General features: G+C 38.5%; 1 protein-coding gene across 1 annotated transcript; it reads left to right on the forward strand.

The window, feature by feature from the left end:
- The first annotated feature begins 2077 nt into the window (after window positions 1-2077).
- CUNH14orf180 (chromosome unknown C14orf180 homolog) lies at window positions 2078-21765 on the forward strand. Its single transcript, XM_070931582.1, has 4 exons — window positions 2078-2109; window positions 7941-8038; window positions 8801-8927; window positions 21472-21765. Exons 2-4 carry the CDS (start codon window positions 7973-7975, stop codon window positions 21672-21674), a joined length of 396 nt encoding a protein of 131 aa, XP_070787683.1. The 5' UTR covers window positions 2078-2109; window positions 7941-7972; the 3' UTR covers window positions 21675-21765.
- Window positions 21766-22290: the final 525 nt, after the last annotated feature.

Genomic DNA, 22290 nt, shown 5'->3' on the forward strand with positions numbered 1-22290 from the left:
CTATTCCTGTGACCTTATTTGCAATAAAACCAGATTCAATGATATGAGAAAATTGTTAGGTTTTGGACTAATCGAACCATGCTGTATGAACCCATACAAAGACATCATTTACAAAATACTTTGTTTGTCTCGAGTATTTATTCCTGCAGAAGGAATGTGGGGAGAACATAGAGTTCATATTATTTCTGCTGCTCTCCCGTGTGCACAAAAATGGGTTGGGGGAGTATCACAAAAGCTTTATTGTTAGACTTTTTACCGCTGGGAAGTATAAAAAGGAAATGGTACACTCCTTTGCCTTTTTGCAGAGTTATAATTCTTGGTGGTCTGCTATAATACCGCTACTCCATTACTACACTGTAAATGATTGCAGAATTTTTTGTGAAAGCAGAGTATCTGTGTTATTATATTTTAACAGCAGTTGCAACAGAGAAATCTTTCTGTTATAAGAGGAAGTGAGCTGGCTGCCTCAGGCAATGGATTTTTTTTTTTCACACCAGACATTATTAACTGTGCAATTCCATACAGAATGAGGTGATGGCCCTCAACTCTGATGACTTGGAAGGGGGATGAGGCCAATTAAAAGAGAATAAAGCTACTGATGGCTGCTAGTCATGCGGCTATATGTTACCTCAAGTAGGACTGACAATATGTCACTCTGTTGGTTATTGTGGAGCCCAGGGAGGTGGATATTATTACTCATGTTCTGCTTATAGGATTCCCAGAGTGGGTTAGGTTTTATAGTGAATTAGGAACAGCTTGCAAATTAAATTAGTTGTGGTACAGGTCAGTATTAAGGCTGTGCAGCAGTTCAGATTCAGAGAGGAAAAAATCTTCAGAGTGCACAAAGTTGAATGTAGCAACTGTTCACTATTCCTTAATCCAAAGGCATATTTTCCCAAGATTGTGTTGCAGATGTGAAGGGCAGCTAGGCAGTCCCAGTAAAAGATACTGCTTTAAGAATTACCAACAGGTGCCACATGAAGCCCTACATGGACGCCAATACATTCTTTCCTTCAGATCCCAAGTCCTGCCTGGCCCTACTCAATATTGGTCTTGGGGAAATGAGATTAGTGGATTTGATTCATGGATGCAGATCAAGCTGTTAATTTATGCTTTATGATAATAATAGAGAATGCTCTGTAGTGTCTGCCCCATCTCTAGTGGAATGTATTGGGCTTGGTGTTTGGATCAGCATTCTTGTTTATGTATTTTCATCAAAGAATAGAGTCTTTGCACAATTTCCTTCAATTCAGTTTATAGCTAAGTCCAGTGGTGGGATTCAGCCAGTTCACACCACTTCGGGAGAACCGGTTGTTAACTTTCTGAGCAGTTTGGCAAACAGGTTGTTGGAAGAAAGCATTAGGGCAAAGAACCGGTTGTTAATATACTTGAATCCCACCACTGGCTAAGTCTTATTCATGTGTTTTAATAATGAGTTAGGGCACTAAATATGTCAGGGAATAGGGTGCTTCAAATTAGGACTGTCTATGTACACCAGATTTGCCTCTTTAGATCCCTTGCTATGTTGACCAATGAGGTCTCCACAGAAATTTTATTCATGTTTTCTTGAAGCTAAGTCAAATTCTACTCTGGCAAGGATTTTGCATTACCAAGGGCCTAATCATGCAGAGATTTTATCCAAGTCCATATGAACACTGGTAGAAATCCTGCTCATTTCTTTCTGCTCAATCCAAATAAAGTAGGATTGCAACAGAATGGCCTGACCTATGGCAAGAAGCAAAGATAGAGGAAAGTGTATCCAGCCATTGATTTACTCAAACACTCAAAGGTTTTTTTCTACTGACCGCGTGAATAAATTTTAGAGCTGATGTAAAATAAAAGGTTAGTAGCAGCAAAACCACTAACTCTTCTTCAACTTTGTTTTTTTCTGAAGAAAAAGTAAAAGGGTCTTTACTAAATGAGGGGTGATGTTGATCATGAGAGTAGCATTGATCAGTTTGCATTTCTTTATTTTATTTATGTGTGTCATTCTTCACAGATGTATTGAAGGAACTTCTTTTCCAAGGCTTTCAGAAGTTCTGCAAATGTCGTTTTTTTTTGCAGCATAAATGTCTGCTTTCAGTTTCTCCAATGCACAAGAAAAAAAAGGTAAGAATTCTGGAATGCTTGTAGCAGATAGTCACAGATGGTAACTAAACCCACAATTATGCCACAATGATCCTGACTAGGTACTGGGTATGAAATGGAAAGCCATCTGGGCTAAAAAGGTTAGGGACCAGAGGAAGATGTAATTTGCATTCTCTAGATCCATAAATTTGTCTGGTTTTACTAAAAATTTTACATTTAAGACAAGCTACACACTTTCAGGTGACTTTTTCAGTGTAGACGCTTTGAGATTTTATTTCTTGATGGCAACATTCAGGGTTTCTTATAACAAAAGAAGGCTTGGATGTTTTGATGTGATTGGGTTTAGTATATAAAAGTAACCGACACAATCTACACACAAAATGGTGCCATTGCAAATTAGATTCAGAAAATGGAACAAACCTCTGGATACATGCGTTTCTCCTTCTAACTCCCACACACAAACACAGACACTGAATGAATAGTGTTATCAGCCCAATGTAATAATTTGTCTGCAGTATTTTCCTTGAAGGACAAGATCTTTCTTGCACCATACAAATGCAATATTATTATTAGGAATGTAGAACTGGGAATGAATCACAGCACGATGTAATACCATACATGCAACCAGGAACCTTTTAAGAAAGAAAGTCCATTTAGGCAAAGGGTTTTGCAGCAATACAGAAACAGTTCCAGAGCTGCTCCATTTCACAAGATCAACTGTTTTGGAGAACTACATTTTCTTCTGCTGGGGTTTGTATTTCTTTACTTGAAAGTTAAGCAAATGTTTTTATGTCTTTGCTAAATGCAAAAAATTCTACATTTTTTATTTTTTGCTTTAATATACATTTTGTCCATTATATCCTGTATGTTGATGTTAATGTAATTTAATGTGATGTTAAGTAATCAGGCTAGAAGCCAGGACATTGTGAGTTCTTCTTTTTGCCTTAGGCAAAAAGCCCAAAGTCTTAGGCCCAGTACTCTTCAATATCTTTATAAACGACTTAGATGAAGGAATAGAAGGGGAACTTACCAAATTTGCAGATGATACTAAACTGGAAGGAATAGCTAACACCCTAGAAGATAGGCTCAAGATCCAGATGGATCTTGAAAGACTGGAACACTGGGCCCTGTCTAACAAAATGAAATTCAGTGTAGAGAAAAGAGTAAAGTCCTACACTTAGGCAAGAAAAACCAAAAGTACACATATAGACTGGGTGAAACCAGGCTTAATAGCAGTGACTGTGAGAGCCAGCAGTGTGCAGCGGCAGCCAAAAAAGCCAATGCAATCCTAAATTGCCTTAACAGAGGGATACAATCAAGATCAAGTTAGGTACTAATACCACTCTATAAAGCCTTAATAAGATGACACTTAGAGTACTGCATCCAGTTTTGGTCATCACACTATAAAAAAGATGTTGAGACTCTAGAAAAAGTGCAGAGAAGAGCAACCAGGATGATTAGGGGACTGGAAACTAAAACATATGAAGAATGGTTACAGGAACTGGGCGTGGCTAGTCTAGTCAAGAGAAGGACCAGGGGAGACATGACAGCAGTGTTCCAATATTTGATGGGCTGCCACAGAAAGGACGGGGTCAAGCTATTTTCCAAAGCACCTGAAGGCCAGACAAGGAATAATGGATGGAAACTGAACAAGGAGAGATTCAACCTAGATATGAGGAGGAACTTTCTGACAGTGAGAACAATCAACCAATGGAACAGCTTGCCTTCATAAGTTGTGGGAGCTTCCTCACTTGAGACTTTCAAAAAAAAGATTGGACTGTCATTTGTCAGATATGGTGTAGGGTCTCCTTCTTGAGTGGGAGGATTGATTAGATGACCTACAAGGTCCCTTCCAACTCTGTTAATCTGTTAAATCACTCTTTCTCGGTCCTAGGGAGGAGACAGTGGCAAACTATTTCTGAAAAACTTTGCCAAGAAAACTTCAGGGTCCTGTCCAAGCAGTCTCTAGATGTGAACTACATGTGACTGAATAGAGGCAAAATGTATTCTAGTATTTTTAAGAAGGAACTATATAATAAAATTAGGAGAAATTAGGAGAAAATATAGAATTCCTATGTATTCTTCCAGGGCATGAAAATCAGCTTAGTTTAAAACATGAATCAAACCATTTCTCAAAATCCTTAAGTGGTTCCTTAAAAATGTGCCCCATGAACTGTCAACTTCGAAATGGATCAGGCCTGTTACAGCCATTTTCTCCATTTTGCAGCTTGACACACTTTGGGGAGGGGGGGGAGGGAGCTCTGGAATGTCAGACCAAACATCAACACCTTAGTATCTTGTGGGAACCAAGGTCATCCCAACAGGTGCTGCCAGAGACTGGAAGTGGTTATCAAGAAGACCCCAGAACATCTAATTGAACAATGAGACCTGTGACAAGGAGGGAGGGAGCTCTCTATTCTTTAATTATACTGAAAGTGCAGGAAATAGCCAGAGCTGGTTTTGCTTTCAAATGTGCCGATAAACCAGTCCTTTGAGAAAGCTGAAAGTCTCGGAGTGCTGAATTGGTTGAGTTCATTAGTCAGAACCTTGACATGAACATTAGAAGAGAAGTCTAGAATTACAAACACTTTTAAACATTTTTTTTCCCACCTGGTGTGCAGAGTCGCTATGGATTCCCTCACAGTTCAGTTCTTGTTGAGATTCTTAAAATGGAGGGGGGGATATTAATAAAGGCAACAATTTTCCCCTTCTCATATGGCAATTCAGGTAGCCTTCACTTACCAACCACAATTGGGGCTACTAAGCAACATGGTCATAAAATGAAAGAACATGTGTTAAACCTGACAATGACATTAATTCCAATTGTGGTTGTTAAGTGGTCACCACAGATTGTGAAGCAAGGAGTCACATGACTACAACTTCTGGCTTCCTGTCAGTTTCCCCACTAACTTGGCATGCCAAAAGCCAACTGTGAAGACCAGAAACGTGATTGAAAAGGTGCTGTTGCCAAGCACCCAAATCATGATTACATGACCCTGGGGACACTGTGACTGCCTCAACTTTGAGGACTAGTCATAAGTGTCCTTTTTCAGGGCCATCATAACTTTGAATGATTGCCGAATGAATGGTTGGTAAGCAAGAACTACCTGTAAAAGGCATCATCTCTTCCCCATCTGAAGAAGAGTCCAAAACAAATAGCTTTAGAAAAGAAACTCTTCCAGGTGCCATTGACACAGCAGGAACCAATTTAAAAAACATGTTTCAGCAATCAGTGCTGAGTCATCTTAATTCCAGGTAGTAGAGTAGAGCAGTACCTGGGATTAAGAATTAACTAGAGCAGGACTAGAGTATTGAAATCCTAGACTATGGTAAACCACATTGCCTCCCAACAAAAATTTCTAGAATAATTTTATTATAATATTGAAAGGAAATGCTAATGTTCTAATTCCACTTTATTATTAAAAGTGATCTAATTTGTATCATATCTGTGTAATATAATCATATTACATTAGCATGAGAAAGATGAATGAGCTGTCCACAACTAGGCTGATTTCTGAGGGCGTTAATCTATGTACAAAAACAAGCTAAAAGAAACTATTGTGCTATTGAGAACATTGGTGTTTGGCCCAAACTGAAAGAACATACTGTACTTCAGAGCATACGTGAGAATATTAAAGTAGATGACTTGCATGGCTTGGTAGCTGAACAATCCCAAGGATATAAGATATAAGATGTTACCCATACTTAACTGTATGAAGATCCACATTTTGCCCTTTGAATCCAGATCTTTATGTAGCCCATATTAATATTAAATACATAGTATTTAATACTATTTGCTGTACATAGTACAGCAAATAATATTTTGTACTTGGGTCCAGATAACTAACATCATTTCTGTATCAGCTACCCACTGTTAAATAGATATAAAGTTTATCTGCATTACTATTATTTTGGCACAACAATGATTGGATGACTCTTAAGAACCCTTTAAATCGCGTTGGTTGATGATCTCTGGAGGGCTCGGGACAGGGGTTGCTCCTCTGTTCTGGTCCTGTTAGATCTCTCAGCGGCTTTGATACCATCGACCATGGTATCATGCTGCACCGGCTGGAAGAGTTGGGGGTAGGAGGCACCGTGTTGCAGTGGTTCTCCTCCTTTCTCTCTGACCGGTCACAGTTTGTGTTGGCAGGGGGGCAGAGGTCGACCTCGAGGCCTCTCATCTGTGGAGTGCCACAGGGATCGGTCCTCTCGCCCCTTCTGTTCAACATTTATGTGAAGCCGCTGGGCGAGATCATCCATGGCTTCGGGGTGAGATACCACCAGTATGCTGATGACACCCAGCTGTACATCTCCACCCCAGGCCACCCCAATGATGCCCTTGAAGTGATGTCCCAGTGCCTGGAGGCTGTGCGGATCTGGATGGGGAGGAATAGGCTCAAGCTCAACCCTTCCAAGACTGAGTGGCTGTGGCTCCCGGCATCCTGATATAGTCAGTTGACTCCATCACTGACTATTGGGGGCGAGTCTTTGGCCCCCATAGAAAGGGCTCGCAATCTGGGAGTCCTCCTGGATAGGCAGCTGTCCTTGGAGGAACATCTGATGGCTGTAACCAGGAGGACCTTTTGTCAGGTTCGCCTGATTCGCCAGTTGCGGCCCTTTCTTGATCGGGATTCCCTGTGCACAGTCACTCATGCCCTCGTCACCTCTCGCCTTGACTACTGCAACGCTCTCTACATGGGGCTCCCCTTGAAGAGCACCCGGAGGCTCCAACTGGTCCAGAATGCAGCAGCGCGGGTAGTGACGGGAGCAACATGGCACTCCCATGTAACACCGCTCCTGCGCGACCTGCACTGGCTCCCAGTGGTCTTCCGGGTGCGCTTCAAGGTGTTGGTTATCACCTTTAAAGCGCTCCATGGCATCGGGCCTAGTTATCTTCGAGACCGCCTGCTGCTACCGACGACCTCCCATCGTGCTCCCACAGAGAGGGCCTCCTCAGGGTGCCATCAGCCAATCAATGTAGGCTGGTGACCCCCAGGGGGAGGGCCTTTTCTGTGGGGGCACCTACCCTCTGGAATCAGTTGCCCCCAGAGATAAGGAGAATCCAAGACCTTAGTGCCTTCCGCCGTGCCCTTAAAACTCACTTTTTCCAGCAAGCCGGGCTGGCTTAAGAAGAAATTTTAAATGTTTTAATTGGTTTGTATTTTTAATCTTAGGCCAAATTTATATATATTTTAATTGTTTTTTAATATTTGTATTCCATGTTTTTTAATTCTGGCTGTACACCGCCCTGAGTCCTCAGGGAGAAGGGCAGTAGATAAATTTAAAAATAAAAAATAAAAAATAATAAAATAAAAAATAAATCATTAGTGAAGAAGGGGTCTTGTGGATCGCAAGGAAAGATTTGTGGGCTTCTTTGGATGGCCCAATGAGGGAAGTAATGTCAAAGTTGTTTGCCATGTTTTTGTTCCAAGATATTTCTTTTTTAACTTTGTCATGTAGCCTACAGTCATGGGATTTCTGGTAGTCTGCCATCTATACACTAGTGAGCTCTAATCCTGTTTAGCTGTTTGAAAAACAGCCAAGGTCAGCTGGATGCTACTATAAGCTATAGGCTTCATATTATCAAACATCCATTGCTTAATTCCAACTGAGATAACATAGCATTATGGACATTTTAACTGTTGGACATGTTATTTAAGAAGAAAGATTCAGTACAACCCTAATTGTACTAATCTCTTTTAGTGTTTCATGGATCAAATTTCCCTCCTCCATTTCTTCTGGAACTTGATTTCCACTCAAAGCTGATTCCAACTAATGGCCCACATTAAACACATCTTTATTATCTTTATTATCAACTAAGCTTCTTTGAATATTGCTTTCCTATTTAATAGGATTTATTTCCTTCAGTATGGGATACTGAGATATGGACGTTACCCTGTTTTCTAGTATGTTATTCTCATCAACTAAAGCCTACATGGAGGATTCAGAGGTAATAATTATCTGGAATGATGGTAATTTATCCCACTTGAAATGATGTACTTGCACATATAATTACTGTAGACATCTCATTATGTCAAATTCTTAAGTGCTTCATATTGTTACTTCCTCCTAACTTGCTTTTTTTAAAAAAAATAGAATTGCTAAATCATCTCCTAAATCTTATCCCAGATTTCCTTCCTTTTCTTTCCTTCTAATACAATGGTGGAATTCAAAAAAAATTACTACCGTTTCTATGAGTTTGACTTGGTGGGCGTGGCATTGCTTGGTGGGCATGGCATTGCTTGGTGGGTGTGGCAGGGGAAGGATACTGTAAAATCTCCATTTCCTCCCCACTCCAGGGGAAGGTTACTGCTAAATCCCCATTTCCTCCTGATCAGCTGGGACTCAGGAGGCAGAGAATAGATGGAGGTGGGGCCAGTCAGAGGTGGTATTTACCAATTCTCTGAACTACTCAAAATTTCCGCTACTGGTTCTCCAGAACTGGTCAGAACCTGCTGAATACCACCTCTGTTCTAATACCAAGTAAGCCATTTCTCAATTATCTCCCCATTTTATTTTCTTTATCCATTTATACCGGTAGTTGCTACTAATTGACTTGAATCTTCAGCAGCTTGCCAATCAACCCTTTCTTACAGTAGGACAAAGAGATTCAAAGAATCTTATAACCAAACTACATGTAACCAATTGTCACACCATCACATAAACTAACTGGACATTTATCTTATGCTCAAGTGTTTTCTTTTTTCTTTAGCCACGTTTTACCCAATGTCCTCCATCCATACTAAGGAAAAAATCTTCCATGAAACAAGCATTGAGAGAAAAGGAAAAAGTAGAGAGAAGAGTTCGATTCCGGGAACCAGGAGAAATGATTACAAATGGTACTGTATGTTTCAGGCTTTCTCAGTTATGATCTGTCATATTCAATCTTTTTGAAGCGTTCTAAAGTAGCTTTGAGTTATTTTTAAGATATCTTTATTGAATTGTGGCTGTATCCCTATGCAACCCCTGAAGTGACCCCTAAAGCGGAATACGAGACTCACTTTTCTAAGATCAAGAGAAGAAAATCTTATCTTTTGGGGGTTGCTCTTTGGTGCACAAGACTCATTCTTTAGACTTAAAGCATAGTCAATGAATAACCATAGATCTCATTTACACATATTGTATGGATGTTGTTTTGTTTAAATATGTGCCTAACTCTTCCCTACATGCAAATGCTTTGGTCATAAATAATCAAAAAGGAAAGGGCCTAGTGGTTGAGTACATTGTTTGCATGCAGAAAGACCCAAATCAGACAAAGAAATGTTTTGAGGGATCAGATTCCAAATATGAGAGGACTTCAAAAGGACTCTTGAGAACCTGACGAGTTGCCATCATTCAAAAAGGATAACTAAGATTTATAAGAATAAGTGGTCTGAGCAGGTATCAGGAAGTTTATAATATAGCTTCACATGAAGATTGATTGATGTTAGAATTTTCTGTGTGAGCTCTCTAGGTGACATACAGCATACACCAACTATCCCCCAATTTTTCTCACAACAAAATGCTGTTGTATGGATTGGGTTGAAAGAAAGTCATTCAGTGAGTTACGACTGAGACTGGAATTTAAGCTGGGTTTCACTGATCATAGCTCTACACATTAAACATTATGCCACTTTACTAAGAAAAACAAGTAGGCGCAGGTAAATCTTCCATGACACACTAAAATTACAAATAAATGAGTTTCCAAAAACTCCTCCATCGTTGTCTCAAGATTTAACCAAGTTTTTACAAACCCATCCATCCCCACAATGTTCCACAAGAACATTCAAAAAAACCTCTCAGATTATGTTTAATTTGTGTTTTTATTTCATAAGTACACTTTACTCCCAAATAAATGAATGGAAATCTTTGAGAAAGAATTTCAGGATAAAAATTGAGGCTGGAAGCTAAAATCAAATACAGAAAGACTACCTTTCGGTCCCAACACTGATTTTATCCTGCAAGTATAACTTTCTCATGCACTAATAGTGTTAGTGGGGCTCAGAGAAGTTTCATAAGTGTCTAAAGGGTACTGGGATGTTCCTTTACTCTTGATTTAAAAACTGCTTTTCACACTACCATAGTGCAATAATACGTAATAAAATGTTTTGGAAATGTCCCTCTAAATTATTAATGTCATCTATTAAATCAACTTCCAAGCAAGGTCAGGATTACAGTTACTCAGTGACTTCTATCTAGAAAGTATAATTTATCTTCCATTATTTCTTAAGCAACTGCTATTAATAGTTTGAGAACAATACAAAAATGTGAAAGCCAGGATCCAATTTGAGAAGAGAGGAGATTTGAGATTTTATAAAATGAAGTGGGCACCTGAAGTCCTAAAATATCACAATTTCTTCAAGAAATACAAAAAAAGGCAATATTTTTTTGGGACAGACATCCTCAGAGGAACTGCAGAAAGGATGCTAAAAGATCCACTTTTTGCCTCCTCACCCCATTTTAGAAAATTGTTGAACAGCAGTATGATAAACTTAGATGTTAATTGTTCTGTCTGTTCACAATTCAACAATACTTCCTAAAATGCAGTTGCTACAATATCATGTATGCAGTAATATATACTAGCTGAACGTGTTCATTAAATGCCTTATTATAGACTGAAGTACGTACAATGTACAAATAAAAAATGTATACAAAATTGCACACAGAAAAGGTTCACAAATGCAGATATTTTTTAAAAAGAAAAGTGCTACAAAAAGTGAAAGCATATCAAACCAAATTCAAAGTTGTAAACATGAAAAATTGAGTGAAAACAAAATATATGAATTGTTTGTCCCTACTTCTATTTAAAACAGTTACTATAAAGTTACATGAGCTATTATAAAGTTGCTATGATGACAAAGCTCACAATGAAAAATCATGTTTGGAATAGTGATAAGAAATCCTCATTTTCTACTGCCAACTCACCCATTTATATCCTTTAGTGCAAATGGTCTCTGATAAATTTTATGTTGCCAAATGACAACACAAACCATCAATGTGGCTCAGCTATATAGACTGAAAAATGAAAGCATTTTGGCAGAACAGACATTTTTCCATTTGCAGTAGATTTCTCCCTAAATCAAGATTTGGATGGCTTTTATCAACAAATATCATTCCAAGATACAAGCAGATGATCTATCCTTGTGTACCATGGGTGACTCTAAAAAAAAAAGCAGATTTTTTTTTTATTCTGTCACGTTTTGGGGGGTTGGGAATAAAATAGAAAGCATGGTTACAAAATCATTGTTTTCTTACAACAGGCTATATTTCCACAACAAGCAAAGTCATTTCATCATTCTTCTTATAACTGAAATGGATTTATAAAATGGATGTCTACTCAAAATGTTCCATAACATAGATTTGTCTAATTTGGTATCCGTGATGTGGGTTAGTCTATAATTTCTAGAATTCTCACCCCACATGGATTAAGTATTCCTAACACACTGACTCCCCATCTCCCCAAGAACTCCCTCCCCAAAGTTTTCTCCATGTTCCAAACCTAGCTAAGCCACACGGCCAACAATTGCATTGGGAAGATAATACTCAGGTGAATATCCATGTGAAATGTGTGTGTGCACATATGTTTGTGTATGTGTGTGTGTCAGTGGTGGGATTCAAAAAACTTTATTACCAGTTCTGTGGGCGTGGCTTGGTGGGCGTGGCAGTGGAAGGATACTATAAAATCTTCATTCCCACCCCACTCCAGGGGAAGGATACTGCAAAACCCCCATTTCCTCCTGATCAGCTGGGACTCAGGAGACAGAGACCAGATGGAGGCGGGGACAGTCAGAGGTGGTATTTACCAGTTTTCCAAACTACTCAAAATTTCCGCTACCAGTTCTCCAGAACTGGTCAGAACCTGCTGAATACCACCTCTGGTGTGTGTTGGGGGGGGGTCTGAGTAATAGAAAATAATGGCATCCTATTGGGATCCCATCCTCATCCCCCATTTCATCGTGTGTAGAAAGCAACCAAAAAAACCTCTCTATGTCTAAAATGGAGAGTCCCATCTTAATATAAGAGAAAAGCCTAATAAATTAGGATCCTAACCCATATGGCAATTCCATTGACAGGAGGAGACATCTACTATAGATATTTATCTTGGAGGAGGACAGACCTAGCTGCTTGATAATAGTTCCCTTAAAGATGAGTAGAATGACATTTTCCAGAATATCCAGAGAAGGATCCATAGTTATTTTTGGAACTCCTTTCAAAAAGAGTAGCATGATTACAAAAGAGGTTTTTTATAGGGTAACATATGTTCTTCAACTGGTAGATTTAAGACACCTGAATAAGTAACAAACCAGTTCAAAGTTGAACTTTCTTGTATAAGGCCCTCTGTCATTTAAAGCTGCATATAAGGAGAACATTCATTTTGTAACAAATCAAGTGCAGCCTGTTTTAATTTATTTCTAAATGAAGTCATATCGCAACATCTTGCATGGAAGTTTGTTTTTAAAAACCATTAATTTAATAATTGTCTTTTAGGGCAAAAAAGGCAAATAATTGGTTTATTGTTTCTCATTTGCTTTCATTATTCCACAATTGTTCAACTCTTCCTTTTGCTTCAATAGATGAGAATAGTGCAGCTAATTTTTGTGGCAGTTCTTGATAGCCACCATTTTGATTTACTGAAAATATTTCAGAATATGCAAATATTCCTCACCCTGGGGCATCCTGTGAAAAATAATCACACTCCACAAGGGGAATTCAGCATTGTGTAGAGTCATGTGTCTAATGACTAACATTGTTCTTCAGATACCCCCAGTAGTGCAATATCTGACACATTTTGAAGAAATGAAAACACATCTGCAGAGATGAGATTTTCTATTACCATCTGTACTTACAATATAGTTAAAGATAAGGGAACAATGAACTTAAAAAGAAAATGAAATGCCAAATAATGGATTAGTGACAAAACCAGTATCAAAGAAAGACTGAAGAAGTCAGTAAAGAAAATTACTGCATAGAGTAAGATAGAGGGGTCAAAAATTCAAGATGGCAGTCATAGCCATATACTTGAAGCCCCACCTGTTTTTATGTGCCTCAAGCAATGCATTTGAAAAGTGCCTCAACTGCATCGGTTGTGCCCAGTGGTGAAATTCAAATTTTTTTACTACTGATTCTCTGGGCATGGCTTGGTGGCTGTGGCTTGGTGGTGTGGCAGGGGGAGGATACTGCAAAATCTCAATTTCCACCCCACTCTGAGACCAGCCAGAGGTGGTATTTGCCGGTTCTATGAACTACTCAAAACTTCCGCTACCGGTTCTCCAGAACCTGTCAGAACCTGCTGGATTTCACCCCTGGTTGTGCCTATTGCCTTGATTTTTGACATACACACCCTGAAGATACCCTTGATTGCCTATTTTTCTGTCCACCTAGGAACATAATCATTATTTAGCAGAAAAGGCAACATCGGAGTTTTGTCTCAGTCACCATCATATTACCAGAGTTGCTCTAATAGTGAGATGGGTGGCACATAAATTTAATTAATTAATTAAATGTTTAGCTTGGGACGCTGATATGTACACAAAACACAAAAACATATTTTATATTTGTTACCTTCCTTATGCATTGGACTTGTCCAATGCATAAGGAAGGCAACAGTGTCCAGCCAAAAATCCTAGAACTTTTTAAGAAGAAATCTGAGCAGGCATGTTCTTTTACAGAAAGAAACTGGAATCAGCTAAATTAAATTGAATGACTTTTGAAATAGAAATCTTGCTCACTTTGTTTGAAGCTTTATAAAGCTGTTCATTACATTTGCAACTAAATAGATCAGTATTTGCGTCTTAACTGGGCAATTTCCAACCTTATCCAATTTGCCTGTTTGAATTAATCCCCAAAGATTTTCTTTGTGATATACTACAAGTTCGCGGGCTATTTTCTAGACATTGCCTACTGTGACTGAATAGTTGTATGGCCATAACCTTTTATACACTGACTGTGAGACATATATTATTTGTTGCAATTATTATTAATAATGCCTAATGCATACCCGCTATAAAAATACAAATCAGTTGGAATGGATCCAAAGTATTATAATTCTTCCCTAGCTCAAATATCATTCTGACAGGAATTCATTAGGTGATCTTGGGCCAGGCTTTCCATCTTAGCATTAATCCCTCTATGTTTTTGAAATAAGTGGTTATGTAATAACAATGGCCTGTCTTATAGAGCTATTGTATGTATTAGGTATGTACATACCACCTAACCTGGTAGAGAGATGCATCAATCAAAGAAATGAAGATGGTATGTAGCAATGATGAACTAGCTGTAGCAGGCTCCTCACACACACTGGAGTGCAAGATAAAATTGCCAATGACAGACTTCATTTTACTTTTATTCTGCCACACAAACACACACACACACAGAACTTCTCAGCGAAACTTCAGAGTGAGAACAAGCAATTTTATGGATTAAAAGAAAATTTTAATACCAATAAAAAGAAGTATGACTACTAGTGATGCAAGCATAAAACAGGAGAGAAAGGATAGTCATAAATCATCCTTCTCAGTCTAGGTGGACCTTCAGCAATATGGAATTGCTGAGAATTCCCTTCTCAGCATTGTTGTCCTGAGTATTCTCAAAGTTGAGGTCTACTCATTTAAAAGATGTGAAAGTTGGGTAAGACTGAGATATATTCTTAACCATTTCTCCTTTTGAATCAGGACTTTTAGAGAAATCCTGAGTGCCTTCATGCATTTATCTGGCCATTTGCAAGCTTGTTGTAAAGACTTACTAAAAGTGTCCTTAATACTTGACATGGGGACTCTGCAGAGCTTTGAGATTTGGATTTCATAGAATCTATGGAGGTAAGGTTTGCAGGCATGCCCTCTGTTTTCACCTGGCACATGGCAGCTGAAAGCCTGGTCTAAAAGGATAAATTCCCAAAAGCCAAAATGGCTTCTTTTAAAGATTTGCTTTCAAGATAGATTGAGACTATAGCAACCTACATGCTCTGTCCACATGTTCAATAGCTAGGAATTCTGGGAAATCTAGTTGCAATGTCTCTGGGGCAAGAAGCTAATATAAATTAAAGTACTACATTTCTGAGTACATAATTTGAAGATATATGGAAGCAGTTGAGCTTTCTCTTGCTCAGTTAAGAAACAAGCAATCTCAGATCATTTATTTCAGATATTAGAAGTCATGGTACAGTAATACACTGCACTGGTTGCTAGTTTGCTTCTGGGTGCAATTCAAGATGTTGATAATCATCTTTAAAGCCCTTCATGGCATAGGTCCAGCTTACCTGTTTCATCACCCTGGGATCCCCCCACACCCCCGGTCCATGCCAGCAGAGATGGTATTCTGTTCCTGTTGGTCAGGGAATTCTGGATGACAGGGTCCAAGAGAAGGGCCTTCTCTGCTGTTATGCCTGCCCTCTGGAACACATCTTCCTCCACTCTGGAGAGAGGCCCTCTCCAACCCTTCTGACCTTCCTAAAGACCTAAAGACCTGGTCCTGCCAGTTGGCTTGGGGGTCCAAAGGAAGAGCTTCATGTTGGAGGTAGCTTGCAGATTAATATCAGATTCTACCTACCTCCCTGCTCATCCTACTCCTTCTCTCTCCATCTTTTAGGTGTCATATTTTCTATTTTTATAGTTTTGCAACATTCTATTTATATAGTTTTATTTTTAAGATTGTAAGCTACCCAGAATTACCCTGTGGTAAGATGGGTGGCTAATAAATTCGATAAACAAACCAACCAACAAATAATGAACAAATGCATAAAAGCTGGAATTGAGAAGACAGCAACAACAGCTAATGCCAGCTCTGTAAAGAAGCTGAAGAAACCTAGTTAGGCACTGCAAGAAGATTGCACAGATTGACTACAAACAATGGCCTGACAAATTAGCAACAATGGTGCATTGGAATAGCTGCCAGAAATACCATTTGCCTGCACCAAAAATTGGTTGGACCACGAAACCAACAAAATAATAGAAAATGAAGAAGCCAAATTGTTCTAGGATTTTAGAATTCAAATAGACAAGCACCTGCCACATAAAACCTGAGATTTAACAGTCATCCAATAGAAAGACTCTACAGATTAAAACAGTAGGCATGACAGTATCTGGAGACAGCAAAATAGAAAACAAAGAACTGGACAAAATCACAAAATACAAATACCTGCAAATAGAAGTAGAATGACTGTGGTAAAAGGTCTTGGGTACAATCTCAAAACATCTGGAGCATCACTTGAACACCTTCAACACTGACAAAATCACCATCAGTCAATTGAAAAAAACAACACAACTCTATTTGGAACAGCTTACTTTCTGTGACAATACCTTTGACACCATGAAACAACATCTGCCTTTCTCCCCATCTTTGGAAAGGACTTGATGGATGGATAAAAATGCCAAATCCAGTCTCAACATCTGGCTGACTATGTGACCAACAATAATAATAAATGAGATGGAAGCAAAATAACTTTTTGAATCAGTACATGCATGGAGGAATAAGCAAACAAGCTACTGGCAACTATTCACAGAAGGGACAAAAGAGAGTAATTTTAAATAGCAATCGATTTAACAAAGAAAATGGAAGGCTGTTCAAAGATAATTTGCAAGCGGAAAGAACGGCTTCATGAAAGATGAATAAATCATTTGCTGCAAGTAGTTCCCCCGACTCTATTAGAGAACATTGATTCAGTTTCTTGGGTGTTTTAAAACGATTTGCTCTTAGCATTGTGCTTCCCCCTCACACATTTTGATACATTATTATGGGCTGGGTTGCCTGACTTTATGACTTCTCCTTTCGTCATGTGCCTTGGCCTGACAGCTTAAGTGTGTTTACCATGAATCCTGGAGCGGGTAATAGCAGGTAATTTAAATAGGCCAGAGTGAATGGTGGACCTTTACCCATAATGATACAGCAATGGCAGGGTTTTTGTTTTGTTTTTTTAAATTCCACTTACGAGCTATATGCATATAACAGACAAATGGCTGTAGTCTATTCAATTTTTTAAAATCATTATCTGAGGCGCAGATTTTCCATGCACAAATAGCTTTATAAAAGAATACCATTATTACAAAATAATAGCAAAGCACCTTAAATAAAAATTGCCACGTTGGGTGAAGCAGATGTTTTATCTGGCTCTGCAACCCATCAGCATGTCCTAGCTTGACACTTACGTTAGTTCCAAAACAGAGCTGGATAGAGAGAGGGGAAGCTGCCTTATATACAAACTGCTCATAGATTTTTACATCTTATTATTAATATGATTTATGCAGATTAGTCTAAATCTAGTCATTGTCAGGATAATATCCATTCAACTGTTATTCTGTCCCATTATACTTTGGATAGATTGACTTTGAAAAAAAATTCAAAAAAATACTACTATTCGAGGAAATTACTGTTCCTAAAATGCTAATTCTAAACATCCATCTTTAATATCCTTATGTTTATGGACAATTGACCCTGATGCCTCTCAGAGTGTGTGTGTGTGTGTGTGTGTGTGTGTGTGTGTGTGTGTGTGTGTGTGTATGTGATAAATATTTGGTACAGACAGTACAGGTAGTCTTTGACTTACAACAGTTCATTTAGTGACCATTCAAAGTTACAGTGGCACTGAAAAATGTGATTTATGACTGTTTTTCATAGTTAAGACCTTTGCAGCATCCTCATGATCATGTGACCAAATTCAGCTGCTTGGCAACTGACTCCTATTTATGATGGTTGCAGGGTCATGTGATCCCCTTTTGTGACCTTCTGACAAGCAAAGTCAATGGGGAAGCCAGATTCACTTAACAACCAGGTTACTAACTTATCAACTACAGTGATTCACTTAACAACTGAGGCAAGCAAGGTCGTAAAATGGGGCAAAACTCACTTAACAAATGTCTCACTTAACAATAGAATTTTGGGGCTCAATTGTGGTCGTAAGTCGAGGACTACCTGTGGCATGTTTTTGGGAGTGACTTACCCATTGGTGCTGTTGTGACAGTCAAATTTTTAAGGTGTTGTTTCACTTACAAAGAAATCTGTGGATATCTGTTGGAAATGATGTTTTTCTATCTTTTATACTGAAACACATAGGATTGCATACTGTTCATGCAAAACATGATCTGATTCAGCTTTTCTCCAGCAATTAACTTCATCTCCTATCATTAATCAATGTTATCACTGTGGGAGGTGGGATGATTCTCCCCATTGTGGTAATTCAGTTCTTAAATGATTTAGTATAAGGCTCACCACCATCAACCTTTGTCCTCATATAGGATACAAAAATCAGGAGGAGTTTTAGATTATGTACCTTTTTAGATTATGTAACAATTTTTATTGAAAGACATGAGGTACTGTGAACTTATTATGCCTTTTAACATCATGGAGATTTAACACATTGCAATTGTTAAGTGATATGGTACTTATAATCTCACATTCAACCTATATAAAGAAGGTACTTATAGCCTCACATTCAACCTATATCTGTATAGCCAACCTCCCTTACCTGCACTTTCCTTGCTCCGATTTCACCTCAAATTACACTGAAACAAAAGATAAGGAGGTGAAAAGTGGCCAAAGGTGGTAAGGATGCCAAATATTACACCTATTAATGTGACTGCTACCTTGAGTTGCAATGTAAATTAAGCAAGAAACCAGCTGATATGTGAAAATCCCAAAAGTTCAGCAGGTTGCCTAATCAACAAGCAGCCTTATTGGTCAGCAAATTATAGTTTCCAGTAATTCCTAGTGGATGGGCTCTGTTCTGGGAGGAACAAAGCAAAGGTATAAAGGTAAACATTTGGGAACTGTAACTTGGTGTAAGCTCTCAAATTAACGATGCTTCTGGTCCAAGCGACTTGCCCTGTGCGTTCCTTGCATGACCTGGATCGGTTCTGAACCCTGAACTTCTGACAGTTGTATTTCTTCTTCAGTTTCAAATAGATATATATTATGAGTATCAAGATGGCCGAGTTAGGGTGAGCCTAGTAGGGTGCAGCAATCCAGGTGCTGAATAGCATTAGAGACAAAGATTTCAGTAAGCTGAGTTCAGTTCCTGAGCATTACATGCAAAAAAAAAAAAAAAAAAAGGATGTCTGTCAACTTTCCAATCTAGCCAATATCTCTGAGATTTCATGATATTGTCTCACTCAGGTACTCACAAGTCCTGCTGAATTTTTATTAAACTTAGCCAAGGTGCTGTGAAATGCTTTGCTGAAATCTTTGCGCAAATCCTCATTCCGTTCTGGGTTTCATTATATTTCTACCTTTCCACTTTACCTCACAAAGATATGATAAACCACAAACCAAGAGAGAGAAGGGGGCTCTTCAAGCTCTTCTGAGCTTCCTGGAGAAAAGCCTGCATAAAAATGACAATAAAAACAATTCTAGAAAAGAATTGCCTATATTATTTAATTGGAAATGGAAGCAATAAAGATTTTAACCCTATTTTTTAATGCTTAGGGTTGTTGTTTTTTATATAAAATACAGGTTTATACCTTAAAACAAAAAATGAGATTCCTCAGTTATGGCTTCAAACTTCACCAATATTTTGAGCATTACTCTAGAAAGCTGCCAAGGTTTCTTCAAATTTTTCAGTGTTTAAGGAAAGATTATTGAATGGAGAGTAATTGTAACACTGTACTACAATTTTAACAAAACTAAAATTAAAATCATATTAAAACAAATGTATCTTTGTCTGATCCCACCATTAAAGTCCAAAATGGAACCCACTTATACGCACATACCAAAAACTAAGAAATACATAAACGTGAAAATTATTTATCAGGTACTTTATGAAGTATAAATAGACAGTACAAATAGGTGGAGCGCTGCTCTGTGAAATGTATAGTGTCAGGTAGTCCTTGCTTAATGACTAGTCACTTAGCAACTTTGAAGTTACAACAGACCTCCGTAGAGCTACTTACAATCCTTTTCCAAAGTTCTGATGGCCACATATACAACCCCATGGCCACATGATTGTATTTTGGGCACTTAGCACCCGGTTAGTTTTGTGACCATTTGCAGTATCCTGTAGTCATATCACCAGAATTTTTAGCATTTTTTGCTAATTTCCAGTATTAACTTCTAGTTTCCAGCAAAAAAAAAAAAAAAAGTCCATTGAATAAAACAGGTCACTTAATGACCACAGCATTTGCTTAACAAAGCAGCTTAACAAATACAGCTGCAAAAAAGATTATTAAATCGGTGTGATATTAAACCATCACACCGTATGTATTAAAGTATTAAACCATCATTCTGGACTCAATTACAGTTGTAAGATGAGGACCAGCAACTCAATCAATGCATTACAAGAGGAAACAGGAAAAAAAGGCATAGGCAACAGGTGAACAGTACGCGCATTTTTCTGTATTGATTAATTTAATAGACATAATAGCTTCCCTTTATCATATATACCAAGAATGAATAATCATTTGGCAATGGGGTTCCTTAAATAGGTTTCAGGACTAAATAGGTAATCAAACCAATAGGAGTCATAATATCCAAATGCCAGTTCCACAGGTTACCATATTTTTCGGAGTATAAGATGCACCTTTCCCCCCCCCCAAAAGGGGTGAAAATTTGGGTGCATCTTATACACCAAATGTAGCCCCGCCCACCCACTGGCCCCCACCCTTTGGCCTCTGCCTCCCAGCAATCCTTCTTGCAACAAGCAAGAAGAAACAGCCCATTTCAGTTTCAGCACAGCCTAATTAGCACAAGTTGATTGTCCCTTGGATCGGCCTCCCGACTCACAGCTGTTTCAGGATGCAGGGATTGCCATTGCCTATTGCTGCGCGGGCCTCTGCTGCTTGCTGCAAGGAGGTAAATTGCTGGGAGCAGATTTTTTTTTTTTCTTGTGGTAATCAAGCTATGCTAGAAACGAAAATGAAAGTAAAGCAGGCTATTTGCTGTTTGCTGCAACGAGGCAAAATTGCTGGGAGGCAGAGGCAGATTTCTTTTTCTTGTTTTCCTCACCAAAAAAGGTAGGTGCATCTTATAGTCCAGAGTATCTTATACTCCGAAAAATACGGTATTTGGTTGGGCTCCAAATTGTCCTAAGAGCAGCCCCACATATGCAGTACTCCAATCTGCAATGCATTGCTGTTGAGGCAAGGTTACAGTCTATCAGGCTGAATTACAGTAAGACAGTAAGTAATTACAGTAAGACAGTAGTTATTACAATAAGACAGGTCCCAGGGTGCTATGAAAGACAATATAGGTTGTTGAGCAGCAATCTTAAAAAAGCCAAAAAGACACAGGAGCAGGAGATGGTGAAAATTCTTGAGTTGGAAGAACAATAGACACCTCTTCACAAATGCTCAGAGAAACCCATACTCCTTCTCAAGTTCTTCAAGATTTTTACTAACTGCAAAAAGGTTTTAATGTGATAAGGAATTCAATATTTAAAGGAGAAAGCTAATCCATTTCTCTGTTTCTTTTGCAACACCCCAGCTCACAAGCAGACAATCAGGATCTTACCTTTGTTCCTGGGCCTTTCCTTCTGTGTCGTGATGCTGTTAGCCGCAAGTCTATACTACAACAGCAGGAAACAAGATTTCAAAGTCCTGGAAGAATTTCACTCCCACCTTGTTACAATCCTTCTTCTGATCAGACGTATTGCTTTGAAATGTTGGACTTGGTTTTTAAGGCAATAGGCCCATAAGGCTAGAAGCGACAGCTGGTTTATTTTAGATTAACATCTGAAGAACTCTGGAGTGAGGGGAAAATGCTTTTAGGAAAACTAAACAGGACAAAGCATTGTCATATGGTAGAATAAAAGTTTGTTTTCAGACTGCAATTATCATCTATCAGCCATCTTGGTAGCAATTAGAGCCCATTGTTTTAAGATAATTAACATACTGAGAATAATCTTGGGGATGTGTGGGCATTACAAACAAAATAGCAAAGTATTGCTAGTCAATTTCTTAAAAAATAAGAATTCTCAAACTAGACAACACACAAATAGCTTCTTTGTGACTGCTAATGTGGAAACAAATGTTGAACATCATCTACAGAATGATGTATGGACATAAACATGGAAAGGTGAATATAATAAAACATTTTTTCCTTGGAATTATCAGCTCTTCCTTCAGACCTGGAATGTCTAAACACAGCTCAATTTTTTGTGTTTTCTGACAACCAGATGCCGTATACGAGATGCTATGTCCTCAACTTACCACCATTTGTTTAGTGACTATTCGAAATTATAGTGGCACTAGAGGGAAAAGTGACTTACAACTGGTCTTCACACTTACAACCATTGCGGCGTCC

The sequence above is a fragment of the Pituophis catenifer genome, unplaced genomic scaffold (assembly GCF_029215685.1).
Source record: "Pituophis catenifer annectens isolate HBS135680 unplaced genomic scaffold, rPitCat1.0.hap2 SCAF_1, whole genome shotgun sequence".
NCBI lineage: Eukaryota > Metazoa > Chordata > Lepidosauria > Squamata > Colubridae > Pituophis > Pituophis catenifer.